The sequence below is a fragment of the Eupeodes corollae genome, chromosome 2 (genome assembly GCF_945859685.1).
Source record: "Eupeodes corollae chromosome 2, idEupCoro1.1, whole genome shotgun sequence".
NCBI lineage: Eukaryota > Metazoa > Arthropoda > Insecta > Diptera > Syrphidae > Eupeodes > Eupeodes corollae.
Window position 1 is genome coordinate 118053784 of NC_079148.1, and position 27097 is coordinate 118080880.

General features: G+C 34.1%; 1 protein-coding gene across 4 annotated transcripts in view; it reads left to right on the plus strand.

Annotated features, from left to right (window-relative positions):
* LOC129945744 (ammonium transporter Rh type B) overlaps positions 1-26540 on the plus strand; it is a 74496-nt gene extending 47956 nt beyond the window's left edge. For 2 of the 4 annotated variants that reach the window (XM_056055636.1, XM_056055632.1), the window contains exons 2-9: positions 3950-4118; positions 4438-4603; positions 5052-5316; positions 13951-14141; positions 25654-25857; positions 25935-26028; positions 26087-26186; positions 26330-26540. In XM_056055636.1, the coding sequence (XP_055911611.1) occupies positions 3970-4118; positions 4438-4603; positions 5052-5316; positions 13951-14141; positions 25654-25857; positions 25935-26028; positions 26087-26186; positions 26330-26456 (1296 nt within the window). In that variant the 5' untranslated portion in view covers positions 3950-3969 and the 3' untranslated portion in view covers positions 26457-26540. Of the gene's footprint in view, positions 1-3949; positions 4119-4437; positions 4604-5051; positions 5317-13950; positions 14142-25653; positions 25858-25934; positions 26029-26086; positions 26310-26329 lie in introns of those variants that run through there. The other 2 variants (XM_056055634.1, XM_056055633.1) reach the window with 2 other exon arrangements.
* The last annotated feature ends 557 nt before the right edge of the window (positions 26541-27097 follow it).

The following is a 27097-nucleotide window of genomic DNA, read 5'->3' on the forward strand; positions in this document are numbered from 1 at the left end:
TTTCTAAATAAATTATTGATATAAAACATATATGTAAAGAGAGGTGTTAATGAATGTAATATTCTGTGTCTATTTTGACGTATTGAAAACAGTGATGCCCCTTTAATGATTTTAAATAACATCTTCTACGATAATCAAGTTTTTTATCAAAATGAACATATAAAAGGCTTTTCAATAAGGGCGGTTAAATGTTGAAATGGAATAAAACAAGCTGTGTTTGAGGTATTCCGTTAAGTGTGGAATATGACATCATTCAAATGTCCGCCTCGGCTTCTTACGGTGACAAGGATCCGAGTTGTCCAATTTTCAATGACTCTTCCGCATAGATCCAGCCGAGAGCCCCAGTTTCACCATCTGCCAACGATCAGAGGTAATCGTGCCATCAATATGAGTTGGGGCTCTTTAAGTACATCACTCAAAGGTTTAGTGAGAGGCACTCCAGCCATGTTGGGAGTGCTGGTGTTCTGCACTTTGGGCTTTTTAGGGACGGGAGTGGACTCCTCCAAAGAACTTTGTCGCTTTGACGTGAAGTCGTAGCGACTAGTTTTGTCTAGAATGGATTTAGCTCACTACTGCCTCTTGATAAGGATGGGATTACTTCCATCCTCCAATGTTGAACAAGGGGATTTAAGGATCCTAATCGCATAACGCCGTTGTTTATACGAGCTCCTAGGAGCAATTTGGAGAGGTTTACCTCTCTTTGTTAGTGGAAAGATCAGTATTTACGAACTTTCCACTACCGACCTGAGGATGCGTTTTCGCCAATGAAAAGATGGGCAGTGACTTGGCACAATCCCTTCTCCGATGTTTGTCACAGGTGCAACGACAGCCGACGTTGCCACCGAACTGCCGCCCGGTGTAGCTGGAGTACCGTTACCGGAAGTAAAGAGGGGGTCCATCTTTGCAGATATTCGCTTACACAGATAAGGCTAGCTAATCCGGAGGTCGCCTGGTATCCGGATACTCCGTTAACGACTGAGCTATTCTTAGAAATTTGGCACTCAGCCTGGCTGATCATCGGCACGGGTCGTATAACACCTCAGATCCAGCCCAATTGGGAAGAGATGAACAGCAATTAAGCCGTAAGCGTCCCAGAAGGAAAAAAGGTATTGACCGACAGTGTTACACTATACAGTCAGGGAATAAGGAGCCATTCGCAAGCATAATAGCAAAAAGCCGACGTAGGAGGTGGTAAGGATTGAGAAGGGGAGAAGCGAGCGACCTTTGATTTCAGGACTCTTCTGGAGAAATAATTTCTGAGAATCATTTACCTTACTCGGCTTCTACAACTCGAAAAGTTCGACGATCAGGTAGAAGAGGAGGATTAGACTGACTCGAGTTCTGCTGTACACTTTCACGGACCGCGACGATGTTCTCGGCCGATCTTGCTTTCCTTGAACGAATGGGTGTTGGCTGATTGTTTACTGAACTGGTCGTCTCAAATTTGGCCACCAAACGTTGGAGAGCCGACTGTGAAGGGCCACCACGTCTACCGTAAAATGGGTGTAATGCACGCAACGTTTGTGTTAACTCACACTCGTTTGATAATAAAGTTTTATCATTTGAACGTGCTGTTCAATCGTGTAACTTGCCATTATGATTTAGCATAAAGAATTAAATAATAAAAAATGATTTGACAGATATCACCAAAACAAAATGGACGCCACGGGTTGTAAAAAAAACATAACTGAAAACCCATTTGAAAGGGAAGTCTGGAAAAAGTGATTTCTTTTTCGGACACCTAAGGAAATTGTGGGTTGTCTTGTCAAGAATTTGGGGTCGACAACTTTGTTTTTATTTGTTGAATATATTGACTGAGGCTTGTATCCTCATCACAACTGAACTGAATAAATCCGTATTGGCTTTAACTTTGTATCTTATTGTTTTACTAAAGTCAAAATAGAATTGAGATTTGATGTTGTAAAAAATTGTAAATTCTGAACAGTACAGATATTATATTTTGAAATACAATAGTAACTAATGCCGTGATGGATTTATCATTGGTTGAATGATTTGAGAATTGGTTTCCTTTCAACAACAAATATTTTGCTAGGAACAGCAAAATTATTTTTTGCCAGGATTCGGAGATATTTTGCCACTTGCTTTATCATTTTATATAGTGTCCTTTTTCTATTTGTATGGCCACACAATCTTAAAAGGATGTTAGTAGAAATTCAGTAGTAAAATAGTCGAGACACAATTTACCTTATTTCCGGGAGCAACACACCTGTTGTATGTCCCTCTTTTCCCAACAGTCTTTTTAGCTATATTTTTTGTTGCTGAGCACCAAAGACATACCATGTTATGAAGACAGGCCTCATCAGTCATTGCAAATCTTTTATTATCTTTAAAAAGGAAATGAGGCAAATTGAACATTTTCGCACCTCAATTTCGTACAAAAACAGAAAATAAATACAATCGAAAGTTTCCAATTTATAAATTGAGAATATAAAAATATTTTAAATTTCATAAAGTGGCAACACTGAAAATTGAATTTCCGAGAAGAGCAGAAGTCTTTCAATATTGTTGAATTTATTGAAGAAAAATATGATTGTCTTGTGGTTTTAATTGGTGGTAAGTCGATTGAAATGCAATTTAGATCAATTAACATTGAGGGAAATATTATAAGTTGTCAATATGAGAATATATTATTAATCTCATGATATATTACTATTTACTTAAGAAATTAACATCTTTTAAGCGTTAAAATCAAATTATTTATATTATGCATGTACATTCTACGATACATATTTTTAGAATAATTTCAAATGTCAACCAGCGATGTTGATAAGTAAGAGACCATACCAAAACACAAAGCTTTATGGATTTTTGTTTCTTGAAATCAGTGATAACATTTTTTTTTAATGCCGAAAGCTCTTCCATTATGAACGAATTACTTTTGAAATAGCATATTTTTCTACCACTTGCTTAAATTTGAGAATTTTCTTTAATAGAATAGATCAGATAAATAAAAATATAACTTAGAGGTTTAGAGAAGAACAAACCTAATTAACAGTTCAGCAACGCTTTAGTATTTGTCAAATCATAAAGTTTTAAAGCTTTAAACACAAAATTCCGCCTAAAGTTTCACCCATCATAGAATGCTTTATATTTTTTAAAATTCCAATAATATTGTTTCTTAACTTTAATTAAGGAACAAGGTATAAACATCGTTTTCGGGCAAGTATTTCTTAATATCTTAGCTGACATTAACATTTCTGCACTAAATCCTAACCATGAAGCCGAAGCCCATCAGCGATTGTTATATAAGAAGCTATTATTTCCCTTTAAGTGTTTTCTTTTGATGAATAATTAAATACAACATTAATCACTCTCACTGAATTACAAGCTACTTAAAACAATCATCAAAATATATCCCTAACTTAATAATAAAACAAAAATACAACCAAGTTGAATAATTTCTCTCCGCAGAAACAAAAACACTCCTCAAGCTATAATTCGTGTTATTTTACGCCCCAATTGTCAAAGATATTCTATCTCTCTCTCGCTTTGTTATATTATATAGGTAATCCCTATACGATCCGTATTCTGTCAGCTTATCCATTCCTAGGAACTTCCCAAATCCTAACACGAGCAACCAAATTAATTAATAAATCCAAAAACACTCCGAATTAGTATCCACACACATATACCTACTATACATTTCGAGATAAAACCCAATTTAATGAACTTGTCCCCGCTAAAATCGTGTGAATTCATGTAATACGTAAATACATATATAATCGTATACCACCGACTGGCTCGCTTATCTCGAAAGAGGTTCTCTATGTGTGTCTATAAAACCCTAACCCCACCCCCTAAAAATCCCTCGAGTTTTATAGTACTATACGAAAATCTCCAAACAACCATTCAATTAAATATACAATCTCTAATCCACACCCGCACTTAATCTGGGTTTTGTTTTGTACTTTTTTTTCTATTTTTGTAGAATTCCAGGATATCCATGTGATGATTTTCATCGGATTTGCCTTCCTAATGACGTTCCTTCGGAAGTACGGTTATAGCGCAACTGGTTACACACTATTGCTAGCCGCACTCATTGTGCAATGGGCAATTCTGGTTAAAGGTTTCTTCCGCATGGAGTCCGGTCACATAAGGTAAACCGAAAAATAATAAACAAACTAAAAAAAGAAAACATGGCGCCCAATGTGGGACCTTTATCCTGCATGAATGTACTTTCATATAAGATATAACTGCTTTCATTCGGTATGCTAATTAATTACTAATTCCTCCATTGTGCTTGTGCATCTCCTCCTTTTGCAAGGAGGAAACTTTAAAATACACCACATCCTACATATCCTATATCCTGCTATAAAATACGTATACCTACTGTTAGTCGTAGTTTGCTTGGTCTTTGAAATGAGTTGAGTGTATCTAGTAGTATCTGGTATATGCGCTTCTTTTGCCTTGTTACAGCTTATCCCTGGGGAGTATAATTGATGCAGACATCGCTGCTGCTGTACCGTTGATTAGTATGGGCGCCCTTTTGGGCCGAACAACCCCCATACAGTTGCTCTTTATGGCACTGTTTGAAGTTGCACTCTTTGCCGTGAACGAGTTCATCCAGTTGGACATGCTAAGCGTAAGGAAGCTTATCTTTATACACAGTAATTCTATTTAAGGACTTTGATCAAAGAAGAAAGAAGAAGCCAATGCAAAGGGTCCACTTACTCTGGGACTAAAAGTTAGAAAAGACCTATCCAACTCTTAGCCCGAGACCCCCAACAACAAAAAAGGATATACAAATACAAACACACTAAGAAGAACTTTAACAACAAAGAAGGCTGAGGAGGATAGAAAAATAAAAAAAGGAAAAAAAAAGGAAAAAAAACATCACAACAGGATAAAATTAATTAGTCCCTTTGAGTGGAAGTTTTCATTTCTTCAGCTGTCCTCCTTGATGGAGGTTTTTTATGTTAACTCCCAAGTCCCAACCCTTCTCTATATACCCCGATGACTATGGCCATCAGCCTCAGCATCAGCCTCAACCCTGTAAATCGTTTATTTTGTAATTTTGTTCTCGATTACAGATAGCCGATGTCGGAGGATCCATTACAGTTCATGCCTTCGGTGCATACTTTGGGCTTGCCGTCAGCCTGATGCTACGACCTAGCAGGGACCAAAATGATGCTGGCCGAAACGAGGGAGCCAATTACACGTCGGATATTTTCGCCATGATTGGGACACTCTTCCTGTGGGTGTATTGGCCAAGCTTTAATTCGGTGCTGGCCGTCGGTGCTGGTGCCCCAGAGCGTGCTATTCTAAACACGTATTTGTCATTAGCAGGTGCAACAGGTAAGAAAGGTGCCACATGCCTCACGCTTTACGTCAATTCCATCGCCATCACCATTGCCATCGACGACGCTGCCACCGGCGCGGCCTGGCCGTCACTTGTCCCGTTTACATTGTATCAAAAGTTTTTACTTTTTCCTTGGAATAGCACCAAACACTATCATTCTCTCATTCTATCTTTCTCTCTTTCACGTCCGTTCTTTGGGTTGACATTTGGCGTTATATTGTTCGCGTTTTGCTATGATCCTGAATTCAACGCTAGCTGTAAGTAGATACAATGTTTGTTTTCTTTTGTTTGTTTGTTAATCGTGCTGTGTTTATTTAAAGAGGTAGAGAATAGAACTTAGCGTAGACGGAGGTAACGACGCGGCGGTAGTGACGTGGCGGTTGATTATACTCGTACTTTCCCTAGAGCTCTTCAAAACGAATGCTTGTGTTTAGCTGTTGTTCTCTAAGTGTAAATGTAAATAATGGGTAACAAATTAAATCGCAATAGCCCAGGTGCTGTGTAGGGAATAATAATTAAGGACTAGTAAACTATATATGCAGGGCATGAACTTAGGCAAGGGCAGAGATAGGAGTAAGGCAGAGAGTATAGCATCATCAGTTTACCTTTTAATTGCTTTAAATTTTTATTTCTCAACAATTTTTTGAATATAAATTATTTTGAAAATCATGGCAGAATCTCTGTAGATTCAATTGGCGGAAATAGCAACTATTTTGTCTTTTGAATTAATATAGCACAACGAGACGCGACGGTAGCTCACACAAGGTTGGTCTGTTCTTCTTTAAAATTAACTGGATGAAAAATTATGTTGAATCTCAACAAGGAAGATTTTATTGCAAAATTAAGTTAAAGGAATATTTGTTCGCACGTTGTTATTTTGGAACTTCGGTGGTCGTGTAAAGATTAAGCTATAGTATGTCTTTCAATTCACCAAGGTAAGATGTCTATAGAGCCAATCTTGTCACTGGGTTCTAAAAGAGATTGATATTCACAACTTTTGTTAACCTTAAAGGTAACCTTGTTTTTGATCCAAAGAGGTGTTTTTTTTAAACCACTACATAACCACTGATGGTCAGTATTGGTACTTGTTGTTAAAGAAATGTTAATACACCTTCCACCCAAACTTCATTTCGTTTCAAAATCTATTTTTGTTAACGAGAGTTAAGTCTTTTATCGATTTTTACCAATTTAAGAAGCATTTCTTGAAAGTTTTTTTCAAATTTTGGAAAAGATAATTGAGTCGAAAATCTATTTCTACGAACTTTTAGTAATGATTATTGATATTTCTTATAAGATAAAATTAGTTGGAAGCTAACATTTTTAATTTTTGAAAAGAAATTTAAGTCGAAAATCAATCATTACCAACTTTTAGTAATGTTTTTTAAGTTTTTATTTTTTTGCAAGAAAAACTGTTACCTTGACTTCCATTGCACAGAATTGTTTTAAGATTTAAGATTTAAGATTTAAGATTTAAGATTTATTTCCATTTCATGTTTACAATTATTGTCTTAGCAAAATAATGTTTAATTATAATGATTGATAGCATAAAGGTAACAATAAGGTGGTATCATTTTTTAATCGTAAAACTTTCGAGGTGACAAATATTTTGTTTCAGTTTTTTTGATTTGTAAAAAAACCGTTATTTTTTTTGGTATCAAGTTACAATACATAATATAAAATTTAATTCAAGTCTCTAGCGTATTGGTTCGTGAGATGTTTAGAGTTAACCAAAATGTCCACCTTTTTTACTTGCGACATATAGGAACTATATATGGCAATTTTTGCATTAATGCAAAATTTCGAAATCGAGATTTTAATCAAACATGATATTATGATGGTAGAGAATCGAAAAAAGTGGGTCCCGCGATTCCGTCCGGTCGGTTTTGTCTTTCTGTCCACGCTGCTACAGCCTAAACCATTGGGTCGACTGAGTTCAAACTTGGAAGTTAAGGTTTTAAGCAGATTCGCGTTAGGTGTTTTTTTCATTTTATTAAGATAAAAACTAACAGTGGGTCCCATACAATTTTGTTGGTCATAAAACCATATTTAAAATTTTCTCAAAAACAAACCGATACATTTTTTTTAAATTTTATTTTGTAACTTGGCTTCTTTTAATAAGAAAAACATATTTTTGTATTGCCCAGGAAAGGTACCGCTCATAGAACCGTTATTTTGTTTTTTAATTTTCTCAGCAACTTATTAACTTATTTCAATAATTTTGTTTTGAATAAGCTCTTATTTTGACTTAAAAACTATTTGATTATCAAAAGTGCATTTTTTTATTTTTTGGATTTAAAAAAAAAAATATTGAAGTTTTTTTGTCAAAATTCTTTATCTCAAAAACGGTTCAACATTTTTTTTACGAAATTCAAAATTTGAGCGTATATTTTCAATCATTAAACAAACTGCATACCAAAAATATTCTTAGAACAAAAATGAAAAATTTTATATATAAAAAATTAATTTAAAAAAAAACCGCTCTAACGATTTTCAAAAAAAAAATTAAATCAAGAATTTTTTGATTTATAAAATGGCTTTAAAGGCAAACTTATTTTTCGGTAAAATTTTGAATCTTAAAATAGTTTTTTTTATGATTTTTTTAACTGTGCACGAGCCCGAAAGAGCAGATTATTTTGATAAAATTGTAATTACATTCCTATCTTTTATACAAATTAATGCATTTGGTATATATTAATGTATTTTTATAACTATAACTGATCAAGAACAATAGCAAAAGAAAACATGAATTAAAAAACGTACTTTCAACACGTTATAATAATTAATTTTATTACAAGTACTATTAATTCTCTATTGCAATGATCAAGACAAATTATGTAACTGGACGATGTGTTCAACTTGGTGGTCGATTAACAATTAACAATATGCTCCACCATATTATATTAATTTGCATATTACAAAGGTACATTGCATGATAAAAAAAAAGATACAACAATTATGCTCCGGTACAGGGGATTAACTTTTGGGAAAAACAAGATCATAAAACTATAGGGTATTGTACGATATGTTTGGTAGTTGAATACTTAACATTATACAAGAAATTAACAATGATGGAATTATGATATTAAGATTTTAAATGAAAAATAATAATATGATAACATTATAATATCAAACAAAAACAAAAATAACTATTCCTGAACACGCCGGCCACCCCTGAAGGATTTCAGGAACATGGTAAACACGCAAGTTTGGTTATTGGGCGTTTTAAAACGCCGCTCTTGGTTCGAACCGACACAACTCGAACTAGGTCGTCCTCTCCGGGATGAAGTACTTCAATTCGACCGAGGGCCCATTTGGATGGTGGCATATTTGGTTCACCAACTTCGAAATTTTTAGTTTTCTTCTGCCACTTCGGACGCTGTTGTAATGATGTAAGGTAATCACAGTGCCAGCGCCGCCAAAAACCTTGAAGCATATTTTGGACCAGTTCCCATCTTCCAAGTCGGTTCACTGGGACATTTAAGTAGCTGGGTTCCGGAATTGCGGTGTATGGTCTGCCTATAAGGAAATGAGAAGGAGTAAGAGGATTTAAGTCAGAATCAGATATAGCACATAGTGGTCTAGAATTCAATAAGGCTTCAATTTGAGAGAGCAAGGTAGTCAATTCTTCAAAGGTTAAAATATTATTCCCTATAACTCTACGAAGATGTTGTTTTACGCTCTTTACCCCCGCTTCCCAAAGCCCACCAAAGTGCGGGCTGTGAGGTGGAATGAATTCCCATCTGATGCTGTCAGCCGCCAATGTCTTTGAAATTTTTGCATTATTACTATCCGACCGAATTAACTTGTACCATTCAGATAGATTGTTAGCAGCTCCGCGAAAGTTAGTGCCATTGTCGGAGTAGATGATACTGCACTTTCCCCTTCTAGCAATGAATCTCTTTAACGCTGCTATAAATGCATCCGTAGACAAATCGCTTACGACTTCTAAGTGCAGCGCCTTTGTCGCCATGCACACGAAAAGCGCGAAGTACCCTTTTACAAATTTAGGATTTCTTCCTTTTGCTAAACGAAGAGTAATTGGCCCCGCATAGTCGCAACCGGTGCGATCAAATGCGAAGGATGGGGAAAGTCTAGATAAAGGTAAATTTCCCATCAGCTGCTGAGATGTGGCTTGTCGTTGACGAAAACAATTCAAGCAGTCGTGAACGATTTTCCTTATGAGATTTCTGCTTCCTAGAATCCAGAACTCCTGACGCACTAGGGAAAAAAGTTCCGATACACCCGCATGAAGATATCTTATATAAGCATCATGAAGAATCAGTTTAGAAACTGGGTGACCCTTTGGCAATATAATAGGGTGTTTTTGGTTAAACGTGACATCGACAGCCTTCCAGATTCTGCCCCCAACACGAAGAAGCCCAACATCGTCCACAAAAGGAGCTAAAGATGACAATTTTGAATGATCTGAGACGCATTTTCCTAACTTCAAAGCTTTAATGTCGTCCTCAAATTCTCTCTGAGCCCATTTTAGACATTTTTCCTTCGCATAAAGCAATTCTGAAGAACGAAGATATCCACGGATGCGTTCTTCTGCGAGAAGCTTAACATTTTTTGCACGGCGGACAAAAACCGCGATAATTCGAATCGCACGATCCCATGAAGAAACGCGACTGCCTAGTATATCTATAAGGTCTTCTTGAGTACACAATACATTGGCAACCACAGTTTTTTCTCTACCTTCAGGCACTTCCTTCAGTTCAGAGCTCTCTACAGGGATCGGCCAAGACTCAGAACATCTCGAAATCCATTCAGGCCCCTTCCACCAAATCCTCAAATCCAATAATTTTCTAGGCTCAACTCCTCGTGATGCACAATCCGCCGGGTTCTCTTCAGAGCGAATGTAGTTCCAATTTGATCGGGGTAAAACATCGAGAATTTCTGAAGTTCTATTGGCAACGAAAGTGTTCCACCGACGGGGTGAAGAAGATAACCAGGCTAACACAATTTGAGAGTCACAAAACGCAAATGTTTGAACAGGCTTTTGATCTAACGCATTTCGAACCAGGTGAACCAAACGACCCAGTAGCAATGCTCCACACAGTTCAAGACGGGGTACGGTAAGTTGTTTAATAGGAGCGACACGAGTTTTTGCAGCAATCAGTTGAACCTCAATTTTCCCGCTTTCAGAAACACTTCGAGCGTACAAAACTGCGGAATATGCCTTCTCAGATGCATCCGAAAAGCCTATCAACCCAAAACGTTTAGAATCCAAAGTACACCTTCGCAAAATCTCAACCTTTTCAAATAAGAATAATTCTTCTCGGTAGGAAATCCATTTATTGGCTAGCTTAGTAGGCAACGGATCATCCCATCCGATTTTCGTTGGATGTGCCCATAACTCCTGAAACATCATTTTAAACAAAATGGTGGCAGGAGCCAGAAAACCCAAAGGATCAAAGATTTTTGAAATCTCTGATAGCAGCATTCTCTTAGTGGGCTTCATCGATGAATCTTTCTCTAAAGAGATTTTGTAAGTGAGAATGTCACGATGCGGATTCCAAATTAGGCCAAGCACCTTTGTCCAATTTGAGGCATCAAAATCAAGCGAGATTGTTGATTGAGAACCTATTCCCTGCAAGACTGGCCAACAGTTAGAGCTCCATTTGCTTAATTCCAAGCCTCCACATGTCATCAGTTTTGTTAATTCGTCCTTTAGCTCTAAAATTTCAGTAACGGAACCCGACCCTGTCATAATATCATCCACATAAAAATCATGCAATACAGCGTGAGAAGCAATTGGAAATTGATCCTTATAGTCCAAGGCAAGCTGTTTTAAAACACGCATTGCCAAGAATGGAGCAGGCGAAGTTCCGTAAGTGACGGTACGCAAACGGTAGTGTCCAATTGGTTCATTCAAAAACAAAAATAACTATTCCTGAACAATAACTATTGTAAATATCAACGGAAGCCGTCTAGCGCCACTGCATCGGATTAACGAATGTGATATATTTAATCAACAATCTATTTTTAAGTGTCTATCAAGAAGTATTATCTTGGTACCTTTGTATATATGAGTTTAAAATATTATTCCTTAAGAATATAAAAGAATAAATACTTAGTGCAAGTTTAAGAAACAAGCCAGAAAGAGTATATGTAGTTTCTATTAGAATCACATTCTACCTGTAAAGGTGTTACGTACAACCTCTACAACTATTGCTTAACTGTCACTTCATAACTAAAATCCAAAACTCATAAGAACCTGACTGTAAACAACACATGAATACCAATTTCTTGTACCTGTTCGTTTGGTTGTTTCTTGTAAAATTTCACGAAAAAGATAAACTGAACGTAATAACTCCTTTTTTGTTGAAAACTTGTAAAAAAGAGGGATTGTAGTAAGTACGTTCTACCCACTAATAACATTCCTTCATTATCATCATACACATGGCTGAGTACCCCAATGAACTATTCTTTATTCGTTTTAGACACCTGCCTAACTACACAACTAAATTTAAACATACATGTTCTTCCCCTTTCTTATCTTCAGATAATTCACTTTCCATCCTGGTTCTTCTAATATTAAACTAAAATAAAGCTATTCAAGGGAAAAAGCTTTGAACAAAATAGTTGATTACACAAACAATTGTTTTCTTTAAGTACCTAAGCTTACAAGTATTTTCATTTGTGGGATGAGTTTTGTCTTGGGATGAATCACGCGGTTTTTTTGACAAATCAAATGGCATTTATATCTTTGAAGGCAAACAGGTATATTTTTAAATCTTATATAATAACATACTCTTTGTATACAGGAGCAAGTTCATGCGACCCAGTCGTGCATTTTATTTTCTCTGAAGACAGTTCAATAAGTTTTTTTTCATCGTTTCTAAATGTTTGTATTCTGCAATTACGTTAAGTTTTTGAAGCTTCGCTGTAAGAGTATAGTGTTAAGCTTAAAATAAAACTTTAAAAACTTTTGATAATTCGATTCATTGAACATTGTCATAAAGTTTAATGCCTTACTTTGTCTAAAGTATTCTTATTTTTTTATTTTCATGTGTACTCTCCTCCTTTTAAATACCTCGCTATAACCATCAAATTATTATTAGTCAAGAAACCTTTAGCTTTTCCAATTAAAAATTTAATTTTTATACTGAAAAAAGAATTCATTCCATTGTTAGGAGGAAGGTATAGTTAGTTTAGGTATAGTTAGTTTAAATTGTCAAAAGATGTCATCTGCCTTCATTGCGAACAATTTTAAGCATTAACTCTTATTGCAAAAGCTTTAAATGGTCTACATTTATTTTTTTCGGTACACTTAGGCGTATACTTATTATTTTTTTAAATTAGTTTGATTCATGAAAATGAAGTCCATTTATTTACTTGAACAGTGATCACCATCACATTATAAAAATAATTTTCCTATTAGATACTTTTTAAATTAATTTCGTCAACAATAGAAAGCATAATCCAAAAACAAACATTTTTCTGTGTGGGCATAGAATTGTTTATATTTTACCATTAAAACAAAAGCTATTAAAATGCAAATAAATAGAAACCATCCTGTTGTAATTTTAATTCCCTAAACTAATATTTTGTTCGCAGTTTCATGCAAAACTAAAAAACAAAACATATCCTTTTTATCTCACTTACTCTTTCTCACTCACTTTTTCTATTCAAAAACTGTAACTGCACCATAACTCGAAGTTTGAACAATAGCAATGACACTTTTTATTATGGGCGCAATTACTAAACAATTAGTATTGTTGCTGTTGTCGTTGTTGTTTTTGTTACTGTATATGTACTATCGTTTTCTATGTATGTGTATATTATTGTTTTGTTGCTTTTATATTCTCGCACGTTCTAGAATTGTACATTGTTTGTAAAACATTTTGTTAGCTCTTGTTATTTGCCTTGCATTACACCGTTAAACGTTGACACTATACCGAGCAGTTCTATGCAGTCATCTGAACCAAAGGCTTGACAAAAAAAAATAATATAATATGCATGCTTCACAACAACAAGAATAACAACAACAACAACACCAACTACTGCAATACTCGCTTACCACACAGCACCGCATCACACTCATGATGACACAAACAAACACACAAAACGAGAATGAGGTTGTCGCACTAAAGCACCTCATTATCCTTTGTGAATGCCATTGAACATGACAACAACATCAACAAGAACAAATAAAATGCACATATAGATATATACAAAAAGTAGAAAGACCCTATACGCTTCTGCCTAGCTACACCCACTTTCTGGCCCACTATAACCGCCCACACTATACACAATACACCCCCTTCGCTGTTGCATTTCAGTTTCAGGTGCCATGTTGTAAACATTGTAAAATGGAAAATTGTTTATTTTCCGCGCCGTTATATGTATAGTTGAGGTATATTTTGTATGTGTGAGTCTGAGTATATCTTTGCCACTTTTTCATATGGAAATAATGCATTATTGTTTTGCATCCGCAATAAGGACACACTTCATATTCAGTCGACCTCCTTAGTGCCATTGATATAACGACGACGACGATAAGGATCGACGTGTGAGATGACGAAGGATGGTGGCGGCGGGTGTGATCCACACAATATTTTTATATAAATCTTGAATTTTTATTTTATATAAAAATATAAATAAAGATATACCAATTTTTGCAGTTACTACATTTGTCCTATCCGCACTTGTCAGCCATGAAAACAAATTGGACATGGTGCACGTACAAAATTCGACACTAGCCGGAGGTGTTGCTGTTGGTTCTGTTTGTAATTTACTAATTGGGCCTCATGGTGCTTTATTGATTGGAATTCTTTCTGGTGTTGTTTCAGTATTTGGATATCGATACTTGTCGGTGAGTTTTGTATTGTTTGTTTTCGTATTTATTTATATTTGCGATAAGTTTCAGTTTGTACCTTTATAAAACTCGGATTGCTGTTTTTCCTTTTGATATTTGATTGGTTTGATTTCTGAAATATCTGATGCATAAATATACAATGTATTTCATATTTTATTAAAAAGATATGAATCATTACAAAAGAAATCAGAAAAGTACTTTGCGCCAACAAAACAATAGGAATTTTGTTGGTACACTTGGGCGTATGGGTAATTTTTTTTTAATTTGTTAATTTATGACTGCATACAAAATGTATTGTAACGGTCTAGCCAAAAGAATTTTTTCAACTTATCGTAATCGGTACAATTTGTCAAATTTAAAATTGTCAAAGTTTTAATATCACATCCTTTGGTTTTACAAAACAAAAAAGCCGACGGGTCATACTACTAACAATTTTGAATAATTCATTTTCGAATAAATAAAACAATATTTTGAGGACTTAAAATTTCATGTTATGCAAAAAAATGTTGTTGAGAATTGGTAACAAATGTTTTTTCTAAATTATACAATAGTGAATTGTTTTAAGGTCTCTAATATCTCAACAGAAAAGAACTTAGTCTTTAATTTTTATTTGAACTTATTTAAATGGCAATTAATTAACTTTAAATCTTTTTTATAAATGTAATGGAAAACTTAATTCAGAATTCACAGTACAGACTTTCAGTACGATTACGTCAAGGACATAAAAGAATACATATTTCTTTCTTTCTTATTATTTTTTGGTAACAAACAATCATTAAAAAAAAACTTGTAAGTTGTTTTACAGGTCATCAAATATCTACTACAATATTGAGTAGACAGAATAAGATACAGCCAAGTTTATCAAAGCAGTTATTTGATTCATAAACCTTTTTCTTCATTCCTCTTGTCTCAACCAAAATAAGAACAAAACAAAAAAGACCAACAAAATGTGTTCGTATTTATTTTCAAAGAATTTCAATTGAAATTAAACTAGGTAGAAAATATCTCACCCGAGATGCTTGCATATTTATAGGATCATATAAATTCAATGGAAATTAATAATTTTGAAACCCTATCTCTTATATAGACCTTCATAAATCATTCGTATATAATTTTCAAAAAGGATATAAGGTATTTGTCTAAAATAAAATACTCACACATTTTATAAATAAGTCTCTTCATATGTATATATTTTGGACAAACAATATCCTCCGGAAGTTCATATTCAACTCGTACTACAGTATGATAACAGACACATACATACATAAATCCTTTTCACAGTTCCATTTGCAGATTGCATTATTATTTTGTTGGCAAAATAGTTTTAATCCAATGTGTGCATCTTTATTATTATTTTGATAATGAAATTTGAAGAATGTTTTTGGTCTTTTGATTTATGAACATTGACCAAAAGCAGAGGTGGTAGATAAATAATGTTTTTTTTTATAAAGCAGTACACCTACCTACCTATTGGTAAGATTATTTTTAAAATTAATTTTCAATTTCAAATAGTTTTAAGTTTTCAGTAAAATATGAAATTCCAGGAAAATAATTTTTAAACAAAACAATATGCAACCATAAAAAAAATATTTTGTTCTTGACTTATCATCATATAGAAATATTGGTACATATGAAAGGAAAATGCATTTACAATTTAATAAAATCAAAATTTAAATAAACTTTACCAATATACATATTCAATCTTTTTCAAGGAATTTTAGAAACCCTCTTTTCTCTATTTTGTTAAAAATGTAGGGATAACTGACCGTTATTATATTTTGGAAACCAATTTTTAATTGAATGAACCTCGAAAAAAGGTTTCTGTTAAAAATTGTAGTTAAACAGAATTTCACAAATCTAGAAATCTTAAGACGTTAAAAATTGTAGAAAAATAGGAAACAGAAGTCAAAAAACGGAGGAAAGAGTTCATGACACAAAAAGAGAACCCTCGACTTAAACCTCTATTACTTACTAACTAAAGTCCTGTGTGAACTAGAGCCTTACCCAACAAACTTCTCCATGTAGCTCGGCCCCTGGCTAGATGTCCCCAGTTTCACGCTCCAAGTTTTTTTTTCACTTGTGCACGCCACCTGATCCGCGGTATTCCTCTACTGCGCTGTCCTGTGGGTGTGGATTCAAAGACTTTCCGGGCCGGAGCATTGGTTTCCATGCGCTCTACGTGACCCAGCCATCTTAGTAGTTGGACTTTTACCTTTCTTGCTAAATCTACGTCGCTGTACAGCCCGTACAGCTCGTCGTTCCATCTTCTCCTTAACTCACCTTCGATGCATACGGGACCGTAGATCACACGAAGAACTTTTCTCTCGAACCGACCCAAGGTGTTTTCTCCGCTTTTGGCAAAGTCCATGCTTCTGTACCGTATATCAGGGCGGGAATGATAAGGGTCTTGTATGGGTCTACCACGATATCTAGAAAATAATTATCTAGAAAGTAAAAATCTCGAATATGAAAATCTCGAAAACAAAAATCTAGAAGGGAAAAAATCTCGAAAACAAAAATCTAGAAAATAAAATCTCGAAATGCCAAAATCTAGAAAAAAAACTCTCAAATGCAGATTTCATCATGATCCCGTCTTGCATAGTTACCACTCAATTGCTTTCTTAGCCCAAGGAAACAGCGGTTAGCAGGAGTTATTCTGCGTTTGATCTTACCGCTGGTGTTGTTTTCTGCGTTTACAGCGTAGCCTAGGAAGACGAAGTCCTTGACTACCTCAAAATTAAAATACTCACAAAAGCCCCATTGACATCACGCTGAGTTCTTCCGATTATGTCAATGTCATCCAGCATATGCTAGCAATTGGACAGACTTTTGAAAGATAGTGCCTCTAGTGTTGACGTGTGAGCTCTGCACTATTCTTTCAAGTACGATGTTAAAAAAATCGCATGACAGCTCATCACCTTGTCTAAAACCTTTTTTGACATCCAAAGGTTCTGTTAAGTTGTTTCCAACCTTTATATAGCAGCGTGAATTCTACATGGTCTTCCTGCACAAACGAATGAGTTTGGCAGGATGCCAAAACTAAACATGGCTCTATACAGCTCGTCACTGAAAAGATGTTGGCTGTCGATTTGGTGTTCTTGGGTTTTTTCAGGATATGCCCTAATGTGAATATTTTATCGACTGTGGACTTTCCTGGTCTAAAACCACACTGAAGGGGACCTATCAGGTTGTTGACGATGGGCTTTAGACGCTCACATATTACGACAGAGTAGTGAAGTCTCAGTTAATACAACTAATTTGGAGAAAATTAAAACGTCCGACCCACTGTCCATATACGGCTTCACAAAATCAATAAATCAAAATTTTCGATCGACCAAATAATTAATTTGATAAAATTTTTCTATATTTTTTCGTAATAGTAAATCGGTCCAAAACTTAATAACTTCAAGTTAAGTAATCTAGACTCGGCTCAATTGTATAAGTGCAACTTCAGCTTAAATATTAACAGAAATTTTATAGATAATATTTTTCTGACTGACTATTTATTTGACTGATTACAAAATGTATAAAAACTTATTGATGACAGATAAACCTTGTTTAACCTTATGTCAATATTTTATATCCTTTTTGATTTGAATTTGATGCAACTTAATACAGAAGATACTAAACATTGTGATCTAAAAACTACGAGCCTTTTCACTATTTCTAGATTGCTTACTTTACTCAAAAAAGTATTTCTGTTGAAAAACTTTTTTTAAATAAAATATCAGTTTTAACAAAAGAAGAACATTAATAAATATTGTAAAAAAAAATAATGTTTCAATAGAAAGATATTATATATCATATCTCTGTATGTAAAATGTGCGGTGGCAATCCTTGAAAAAAATTATAACGAAATAAAGAAATCAATCAATCAAGAACATTAATTAAGCGTCTACTGTATTCATCATATTGATGATGGGGACTTCAGTTCTGTTCACTGATGAAAAAAATTGATATTGATGAACAAGATTTATAATATTTACAATATTGTTTGATATTGAAGAAAAGTTTCCTTATTTTTTCATCAACATCATGTCACCTTTTTGGTTCACATAAGTCTTAATAAGAAGCTTAAAGATTGATATCTTAAAAACAAAATGAATTTAACTACTATACACTCCTATACGCAAGGGAATTTGTATGCCTCCAATCTAAAAACCAATCTTTTTAATTATAAAACAAGCTTGAAGAACACTGACCATTTTAATTTGAAAGCTAAAAACAATTCTACCAAAGAGTGTTGTATACCATACCAATAGCCTAATAAAAAATTCATCACGAGCTTTTAATGGTGCACCATCCCTCACCCCGCATCTTACCCTTCATGCTCTAACTTCAATTCAAACTTTCTATATTGATATGGTATGTAATCTAATGAATATTGTTGTTCAATACAAAAACTCCAGCACACACAATATCAAATTTCCCAATTCAAAAAGGAACACAAAACATAACATGAGTACGAAAAAAAAGGTTCAAAATGTACACACAAAAACCATTCTTTGCAATATTTTTATTTTCGCACAGTTTATATTTGAATTTATTATTCAAATATAACAACTTCATCTTGTAGTTGATGAAAAGCAAAATAATAAAAAAAAAATAACCATTTCTGAAATAAATTACCTGAAATTGATTCACTCTCCTTTATTCACCCTCGCCTCATTCTCATCCTCACAACACAAACAGATTAAATCCCTTACAGCATCAGTATGCATAACATCAGTAACGCCTCAATATTGACAAATTATACTTTGGAATATACGAGTATCCCAGTTTGTATGCATGTATGTATGTAAAATACATACATATATGCAAATCTGGTATTAATTTCTCTTGCTCAACACACAAAATTCACTCAACCACATAAAAGAAACGAGCTTGTAAAGTGCTCGTAATCGGAGCACACTGTACAAATTTGTCGTCTATCACCATAAGCATGATGCAAAGGACGACGACGTCGACGAACGATGAACGATGAACGACGAAACGTCCCGCAGCTGTACGAAGTATACGAGTTTCGTAGTCGCTGTACAAACGTACATATGTACAACATACTACAAAAGGATCTACATATGTATATAAAGTCGAGTCCACATACCAAAGTTGCAGGCTCAAGCATAAACTCGTAATACATACATATTACACAAAACGTACCAAATACCATATCCTGTGAGACAAATTTGCATTTTAAAATATCAAGATTTATATATTATTCAGAATTATCGCCCCGTTCTTGTGTTCATAATATAAGGATGAAGTAGTAACATCCTTAGAGGAATATACATACTTGCATTACATATACGATGACTTTACCATATTACCCTGCTGCCATCTACATCAGTCATAAATTTTGAATTACACATGAGCTTCAAGGCATATCTACCTATAGTCCTATACTACACTTTACTTTATACCTACATCATGATGATGGTATAGTTTTTGAAAGTGCCTTCCAGATATCACCTACAAGGATATACCTACAACAATCTACATAACTGTATGTAGATATATATATGCACATATTCACTCTGAGGGAGTCAGGTTACTCAGGCTGAACAGCTACAGCAGAAGCGCCGCGTCGCGCTGCGCTGCTTCAAGCCCGTCGTCGTGCCGCGCCCGCTCCGATTCGAATAGAAATTACATGAAACATTTATTTAATTTGAGATTCTAAATTGCTCCCCAAATGAACACACACATAGTATTCTCAGTTTATACTCGTATAACGTATACTCTCTGTACCGCCTCAAAGGACATGCAATAAAAAATACTGCCAAGCTAAGGGCTATCAAGAGGGTGTTTTAGATTTTTCTCTGTCGTACTATATAGGTAGTTTTTTTCTTGGTTGTTGATGGTTCTGCAGTGGAAAAAGCTTAGAGAGGGTGAAACTCTGTTTTAATGTTCTTTCAATTATCTATGGCTGATTCAGAAGAGTTTGTAGACAAAAACACACAAGTCACGGACCAATTACCAAATGGATGTCTATTTTAAGGCTTAATTACTCATCTCGCTGAAAACCGTTTTGAAAAGGGTTTTCAAGTATCAAACATAGGTTAAGCCCAATACAAAGGACTGAAGCTTGTGGAATAAAGATGTTAAGGGGAGAGTGGAAAGGAGGAGTAACAATACTGAAGGTTCAGCTTACTGGTGTCTTTTATTTTGTATATTTTGAAAGTGACTTTGGAATAATTTGCCTATCGATGCAAATTATTACAAAATTATGAAATAATAACGTAAAAGTGCTAAAAAATCTCAAGTAAGCATACGAAGCTATTTAAGGTTAGCTTTCAAAGTTTTTGATTTTTATCTCTTGATCAGTGACTTAATCTTATTAGTTCTTTAAATAGCTCGTTAGTGATGCACTCAGGCGGATACGTACTTTTTCCCTTTATTTTATTTAAAAAAAGATAAGAGCGTTTTAACTAATAAGGATAATTCTATAAAAGTTTTCAATTTATTCTTAGAGATACTTTAGGATATCAGTTACTTAATGATTATAAGTACATACATACATAAGCGAAAAGGGCCAATTATTTGAATTACAGCAAACTTTTTATTTTTTAAAAATTAAACAAGAATTAGACAAATTATTTTGGATATTGAAAACAAGACAAAAATTTATAGAGAACATTTTATTAGAATCTATCTTGCAGTTTTAATAAATTTTAAATTTACATTTATTAAAAGAAATGTGTGAGGATTACTGTTTTTTTGTATTAAAATAATCCCTTAATCGAATATGCTCAAAACCTAGATTTTGAAGTTTAAACAACTCTACCATTGCAATGTCATCTTTGATTAATATCTTATATTATTTGCCATATGTGTATATGTATGTATTCATGCAGACAAGTAGTTCCCATACAACGTAGATAAAAAAGAGATCCTTGAAACTGAAATCCGGAATTTCCGGTTTAAGACATTAAATTTTTTGGAGCTTTTCGCCATTTGTTTAGAAATGTTTCCTAAATTTCTTACCAGTTTTTATCTATATACAAATTATTTCGCAGTAAATTGGCTTTTTGATAGGACTACTTTTGGTTATTTCCTATAGCTTGTTTCGAAAGAAGAACCCTTTTAGTTTAATTTCCTCATTTACACGCTGACTGAAAAATTTTAGAATGGTTTATATTCTCTATTACATACATATTTTGAAAACTACCACACCAAAACCGAGTTGCGCCTGAAAAAGTTTCTACACCTGATTTCACTCCTGAGTTTTGTTTTAAGTACCAAAAACTGAATCTGCAAATTTGTAGGACATTGGCGAACATTTTTAATTTTCTAGTTAACTATTTTCTTGATAAATAAGTTGGCACAACATTCCGTAGAGAAGCAAGGCCTTTAAAACTCTCTAAAATTAATGTGTGCGAATCATGTTAAGGGTAGAGGAGATCTACAGTTGGTATGCCGAATCCGAACACAATTTTCATGACAAGAATTTCTCTTGAAAGATTTGTCAGTTACTTCCATGATGCAGTAACCTTTAAAAATAAAACTTTTAGGTGGCGCAGGGAGTGATTGGACCCAAGAACTCTTGCATGACAGTCCTACGCACTTTTTTCATTTGTATTAATTCCATCTTAAGACTATCTTAAAGCTAGACAAAAATTCATTAAACTTGCCTAATTAACCATAACTTACAATTAACTTACTGGTCCCAAACTTATACTCTAAGTTAAACATTAAAGCTTATTTGTAATGCCTTTCGGTCCTAAAATCCATTTTATTTATTTTTGTATAATATTAGAAAATAAAAAAAACTAATTTCAATATCTCTTTTTTCATTTTTACTTAAAAACTACGACCTATAAGACCCATATATCCATTAGATCAACCCCTCCCATATGGGCGTTGTACTTACGGATAATTTGTGGGCACTCAATATCTTCATATGATTTTTGTTTTCGATTGTATCGGGCAATTTTCGATGGCTTACCGCCCAAATAAGACCTCTCAAATGGCTGGATGCCAACATATGTTGAACAAATCTGACATTCTTCGTGTCCTTCCACAAGACATTTGTGATGTCAACACCAACGAATTCTGTTGAATAACCTCTTGAAGCTTTTTTAAGTTCCTCGCTTTTGTCTGTTGGAAGCTTGCATTTACGAATCCGATTCACTTAACAGTTCCAAGACTAAAAATGCCACGAGCTCTCAAATATACCATTAGTTTTAGGGATGTGTAAAAATTGTCAAAATATAAAATGTGGTTGACAAAATCTGGCGCAGTTTGCGACAACCTTATAACAACATTTCCGGTTGCTCCAATGTTTGGGGTATCGGTCAAAATTATGTCATCGTTTTTTGCTCCAGTATATATTTCAAACCAGTACTAGTAGCCATTGCTGTCACACGAAGAATAACTTAACTTAACTTAAGGATGTGGTTTGTCCGAATATGGTACCGAAAAATTGACATAAATATCAAGACTCATATTTATCTTGAAATTCCGTATTTATCAACTTTGAATTGTGTATTCAAATTTTCTAATGTTGCAGCTCGGTTCGTTTCCATTCCAGACTAACCAATTCGACGTGGTCGTCTTTAAAAAAATTAAAAGAGAAAATCTCCAATGGTATTTCCAGTTTTATTAGTTTAGGTGGAATGCAACATCGTTTACATGGAACTACATGCTCATTATATTTTTGAATTCAGTTGAATCTTTACAGATAGTCACCAAATTACCACCAGCTGATGGAATGACTTCTGGTCCAAAATAGTTACAATTTTGTCTGGGTTTTGTCAACGAGAAGTTTACTAACTTCTTAGTTTCTGTTTCTAATTTTGTGGTGAGATTGATGTTTGTTGTGATGAATCAATCATGTTCAAGCTAAATGTGCTTAGATTCATAGCATTTATAAATGCAGATGAGTCCATTTGTTGTTAGCAACCGCTTATCATTACATTGTCTTCAGGTTCCAGTGTATCAAAACGATAATCTGGATCCTCAATGGAGTCATTAACATCTTCGAAATCATCATCATAATCAATTGAATCCAAGAAGATTTCAATATCTTCGTCTTTGATAGCAGACAAATTGATTTTTTTGCCTATTGCAGTCTTGATTTTGTCCGCTTCATCGTAACATTTTCTAAAAAAAGAACAAAAAAAATAGGCCAAGACCCTTTTCTGAAAATGACAAAATAACTCGGAGGTGAAACTAGCTTCGAACTTTTTTTCCACTAACCAACTTTGGCTTCATAAAACACTCAGAAAACAACACAATTTATTTTCCACAAATCAAACCACCCGCCCGTGGCATGATGGTTAGTGCGTTGGACTGGGTCTTGGGTTCAATCCCTGCCTATGCCACCTTAATTTAGAAAAAAATTAATTTGCGCGGGTACTGAATCTTGCGAGGAATTGACAAATCCTTCAAGAGTAATTCTTGTCATGAAAAAGTGCTTTCTCAAATTAGCCGTTTGGATTCGGCCTAAAATTGTAGGTCCCTTCCATTCCTGACAACAGTACTCGCACACAGGAATGGTTGAGAGTTGTAAGTCACTAGGCCCTGGTTCACAACGGACTGTTGCGCCACCCAATTTATTTATTTATTTATATTCGCACTACTTACCAACAAACACAATTGGGCTTTATGTAAGTATAGTTTTTTTTTAATTTTAATTTGAACTTGAATCACAAATAATTTTCACGTCTCATTCCACGATTTTTTTTTCTAAAACAGACGTACTAGCCTGTCTTGTCAACTAAATGCATTCAAATCGGCACAGTAAGATAGATTAATTCTAAGACGAAAGACGGATTTTCTTATTGGGCGCGAAAACTTTTAAATTTGAATCTAATTGGATTTTAGTGATGACCGTCTGTAGACGGTCTTAAGGGTTTAAGGGTTAAAATAGGTCCTTAATATAAAACTAAAAACTAACTTAAACTATACCTATTCTACTTATAAACTACTTAGAAATAGAATGACCGCAGCAGCAAATATAACTATCTATTTTTTTCCTCTATTCCATTTTTTTTTTTGTTATCAAATTTGTTTTGTGCCACCGTGCCTATTCTACTGTAAACTAAACCCTAAAACTATAAAACAAGTATGTAAGCTGGTCAAGGCTTAAAACCCTATCCCGACTACCCACTATCAAGTGCCGATTGAAGCCAAAAAAACTAGTTCTCCTGCTTCACCATATTAGTTCGGTCCCGTTCGGACGTCCTGATTGTACAGGAGTCGTCTATCCACGGTTCCACGTCTGACGTTTCAGATAAGTGGAACTGCCAATCTATCCTGTATCAGACCGCATCTAAGAAGAGGAATGCTTCTGGTGAAATGAATCCGCTCAAACGTTCAATCTCAAAATACTCGTCGTTCGGATAGAGCGCCCCAAAAATTAAATTGTTGGTCGAAGACATAGCTCTTGCAATGTGAGCTCGAACGATTTTTATCACCAAATTTTCAATTCTATTGATTCGAGCCCCATTGTATAGGACCTCGTTGGAATAGAAATGCACATAAGAAGATTCGGCTGTTCAATATAAGTAGGTACAGCGTCGTAAACACTGCCTTTCTAACACCCAAACTTCTCCATCTGCGAAGGGGCAACGTTGAACCAGACAGGACAACCATAAACGATCATCGGCCGTATGAGGGCCATGTAGCAAATTACCTTCACTCTGGGGTCAAGCCGACTGCTACGAAACAGCCGTTTCGTCAGAGCGAAGGCTCTGTCTCCGACTTCTGGACATTTATTATCAGATTTCAGTCGTCGAAATATTGCTGAATCTTGTCGAAATCACGCTGCAAGAGAATTCAATAACCTCAACCGTTCTGCGCGCAATTGAATCGTCGGGGTACAGTCCGAAGCACTACCCATAATGCCACCGGCAGCTCCTTATTTGGAATTCCATTTTATTAAATATGGTTCTCTTTAGCTTATTAAATTAAGCTTTACTATTTTACGAAAGCGTTTAAAATCATAGGCCATTCATTTTTGTTAAGTGATTCTAATTTTCTTACGAAATGTTGCTGCTGTTCTAAAAATTAAAACTTGGTCCTAATATAAATGTTAAAAACATCATTTTTTCACCATCATAATTATGTACTTAAAGCCATCTAAAAAAAATATTATTTAAGCTTATTCTTTAAGCAACATAAACTTTATTTAACCCATGTGATCTGCAATAAATCCCGAAAGCTTCATTTTTTAATTCTAAAATCATGAAACTTAGCAGTTCTAACATATTATTTAGACCGATATAGAAAAAATCACAAGCTGGGCCTATAAACCTTAAAAACCATATTTCACTCCTGTTATTTTGTCTTTGAAAATTTCTCCTGAATGTATTGTTCGTCTGTCTGTTAAAAAGCATTTACGACTTTTGAATTGAAATCTAATGATCTATAGAATTAACACAGACAAATCCTTTATATTTTTTCAAACACAGATTACCAACGAAATAAAGGGGTTATTCCGTATATTTCTAATTATTTCTTTCTTTTTCAATTTCGTTTTTTTTTGTATCTTCCATTTTTACTAACACAGCCGGCAATCACAGATAAATTACGTCTACACGATACTTGTGGGGTTCATAATTTGCACGGAATGCCAGCGGTTTTATCGGCCATAGCTTCAGCTATTTATGCTTCTATGGTAACACAAGATGCATATAAAACTTCTATGGCTGAGATATTTCCAGCAATGGCTGATGCAAGTAAAATGAATGGAAATTCAAGTGAACCATTAGGGGCAAGTTTTGAAATAATTCAAAATAATATTTATCACTTACAAAAAATTTTTAATTTGATTTAACTTTTTTTAAAAAGGGTTATGGAAGAACTGCACTTCAACAAGGAGGTTATCAGTTGTTGGGTATTGGAGTGACAGTAATTATAGCAATTGTTGGAGGATTATTAACAGGTAAGTGTTTAATGTTTTGTTTTGGCTTGATTTAAATAAAACTTTTTGTTTATCTCAGGTGTTTTATTGAAGGCAATTAGTTTTAAGAAAATCGATAAGGAACATCAGCATCTTGATGAAGTCTTCTGGGAAGTACCAACAGATGTCAAAGAACAATAGTAAAATATAAATATTAAAATTTTTAAATTATTTGTAGATATTTTTCATTTTTTTTTTTCAATTCTTAAGATGTTTTAATTAAGACAAACTAATAATAAAAATTATTTAATGCATGCTACACATCAATGCTGTATACAAAAAGTATCATTGAGGATATTAAAGGTTTGGAGAAAAAAAGAAACAACTTAAAAATACTCTCAACAAAACTAAGGGCAACATTGTGGCGGCAGTCAAAAGTTGCACAAAGTGCCTATTTCAATGGGTTTTAAATTAATTTGATAGAATTTATTTTAAATTTATTGGTTGTTCTTAATATGATTGAAATTAATTTATATTAAAATAAATCCGTATTTAAAAAAAAATAAAAGTCTGAATTTATTATTAAATCTTTTGATTTAAAAGAAATGGATTGTATGTGAATTCAAAGTTTGTATTCTTTTAAAAAATTATTTATTTATTTATTTATTTGATTAATCTTATTATAGATATTAACATTTTAATGGGATTCTATCTTTGGGATAGCTGAAATATTTATATATACATTTTAAGTTGCTGTTGGAAATTTTCTTAAACTGTGTAAAAAGAGGTAACTCATAAAATTTGAAAGAAAAATAAGGAAGTTGCAAAGTCTAATAGGTTCTTATCAGTTTGTCTTTAGACCAGGAACGTCAAAGATTCACATTACGCTATGAACTTGAAAACATTTCAAGAAAATCAAATTGAAATCTACCATCTTTTTATTACTTTTAAGGCCGTATTTTAAAGCATCTACAGGGACAAACTTTACAGAAATATCCCTATCAAATTCGTCTATTTGTGCAGGATATTCATGAAGGATTTGCGCTGCTCTATAAAGGTTGGACATAACTTAACCGAACCTTTTGATGTCAAAAAAGCATTAAGGCGATGT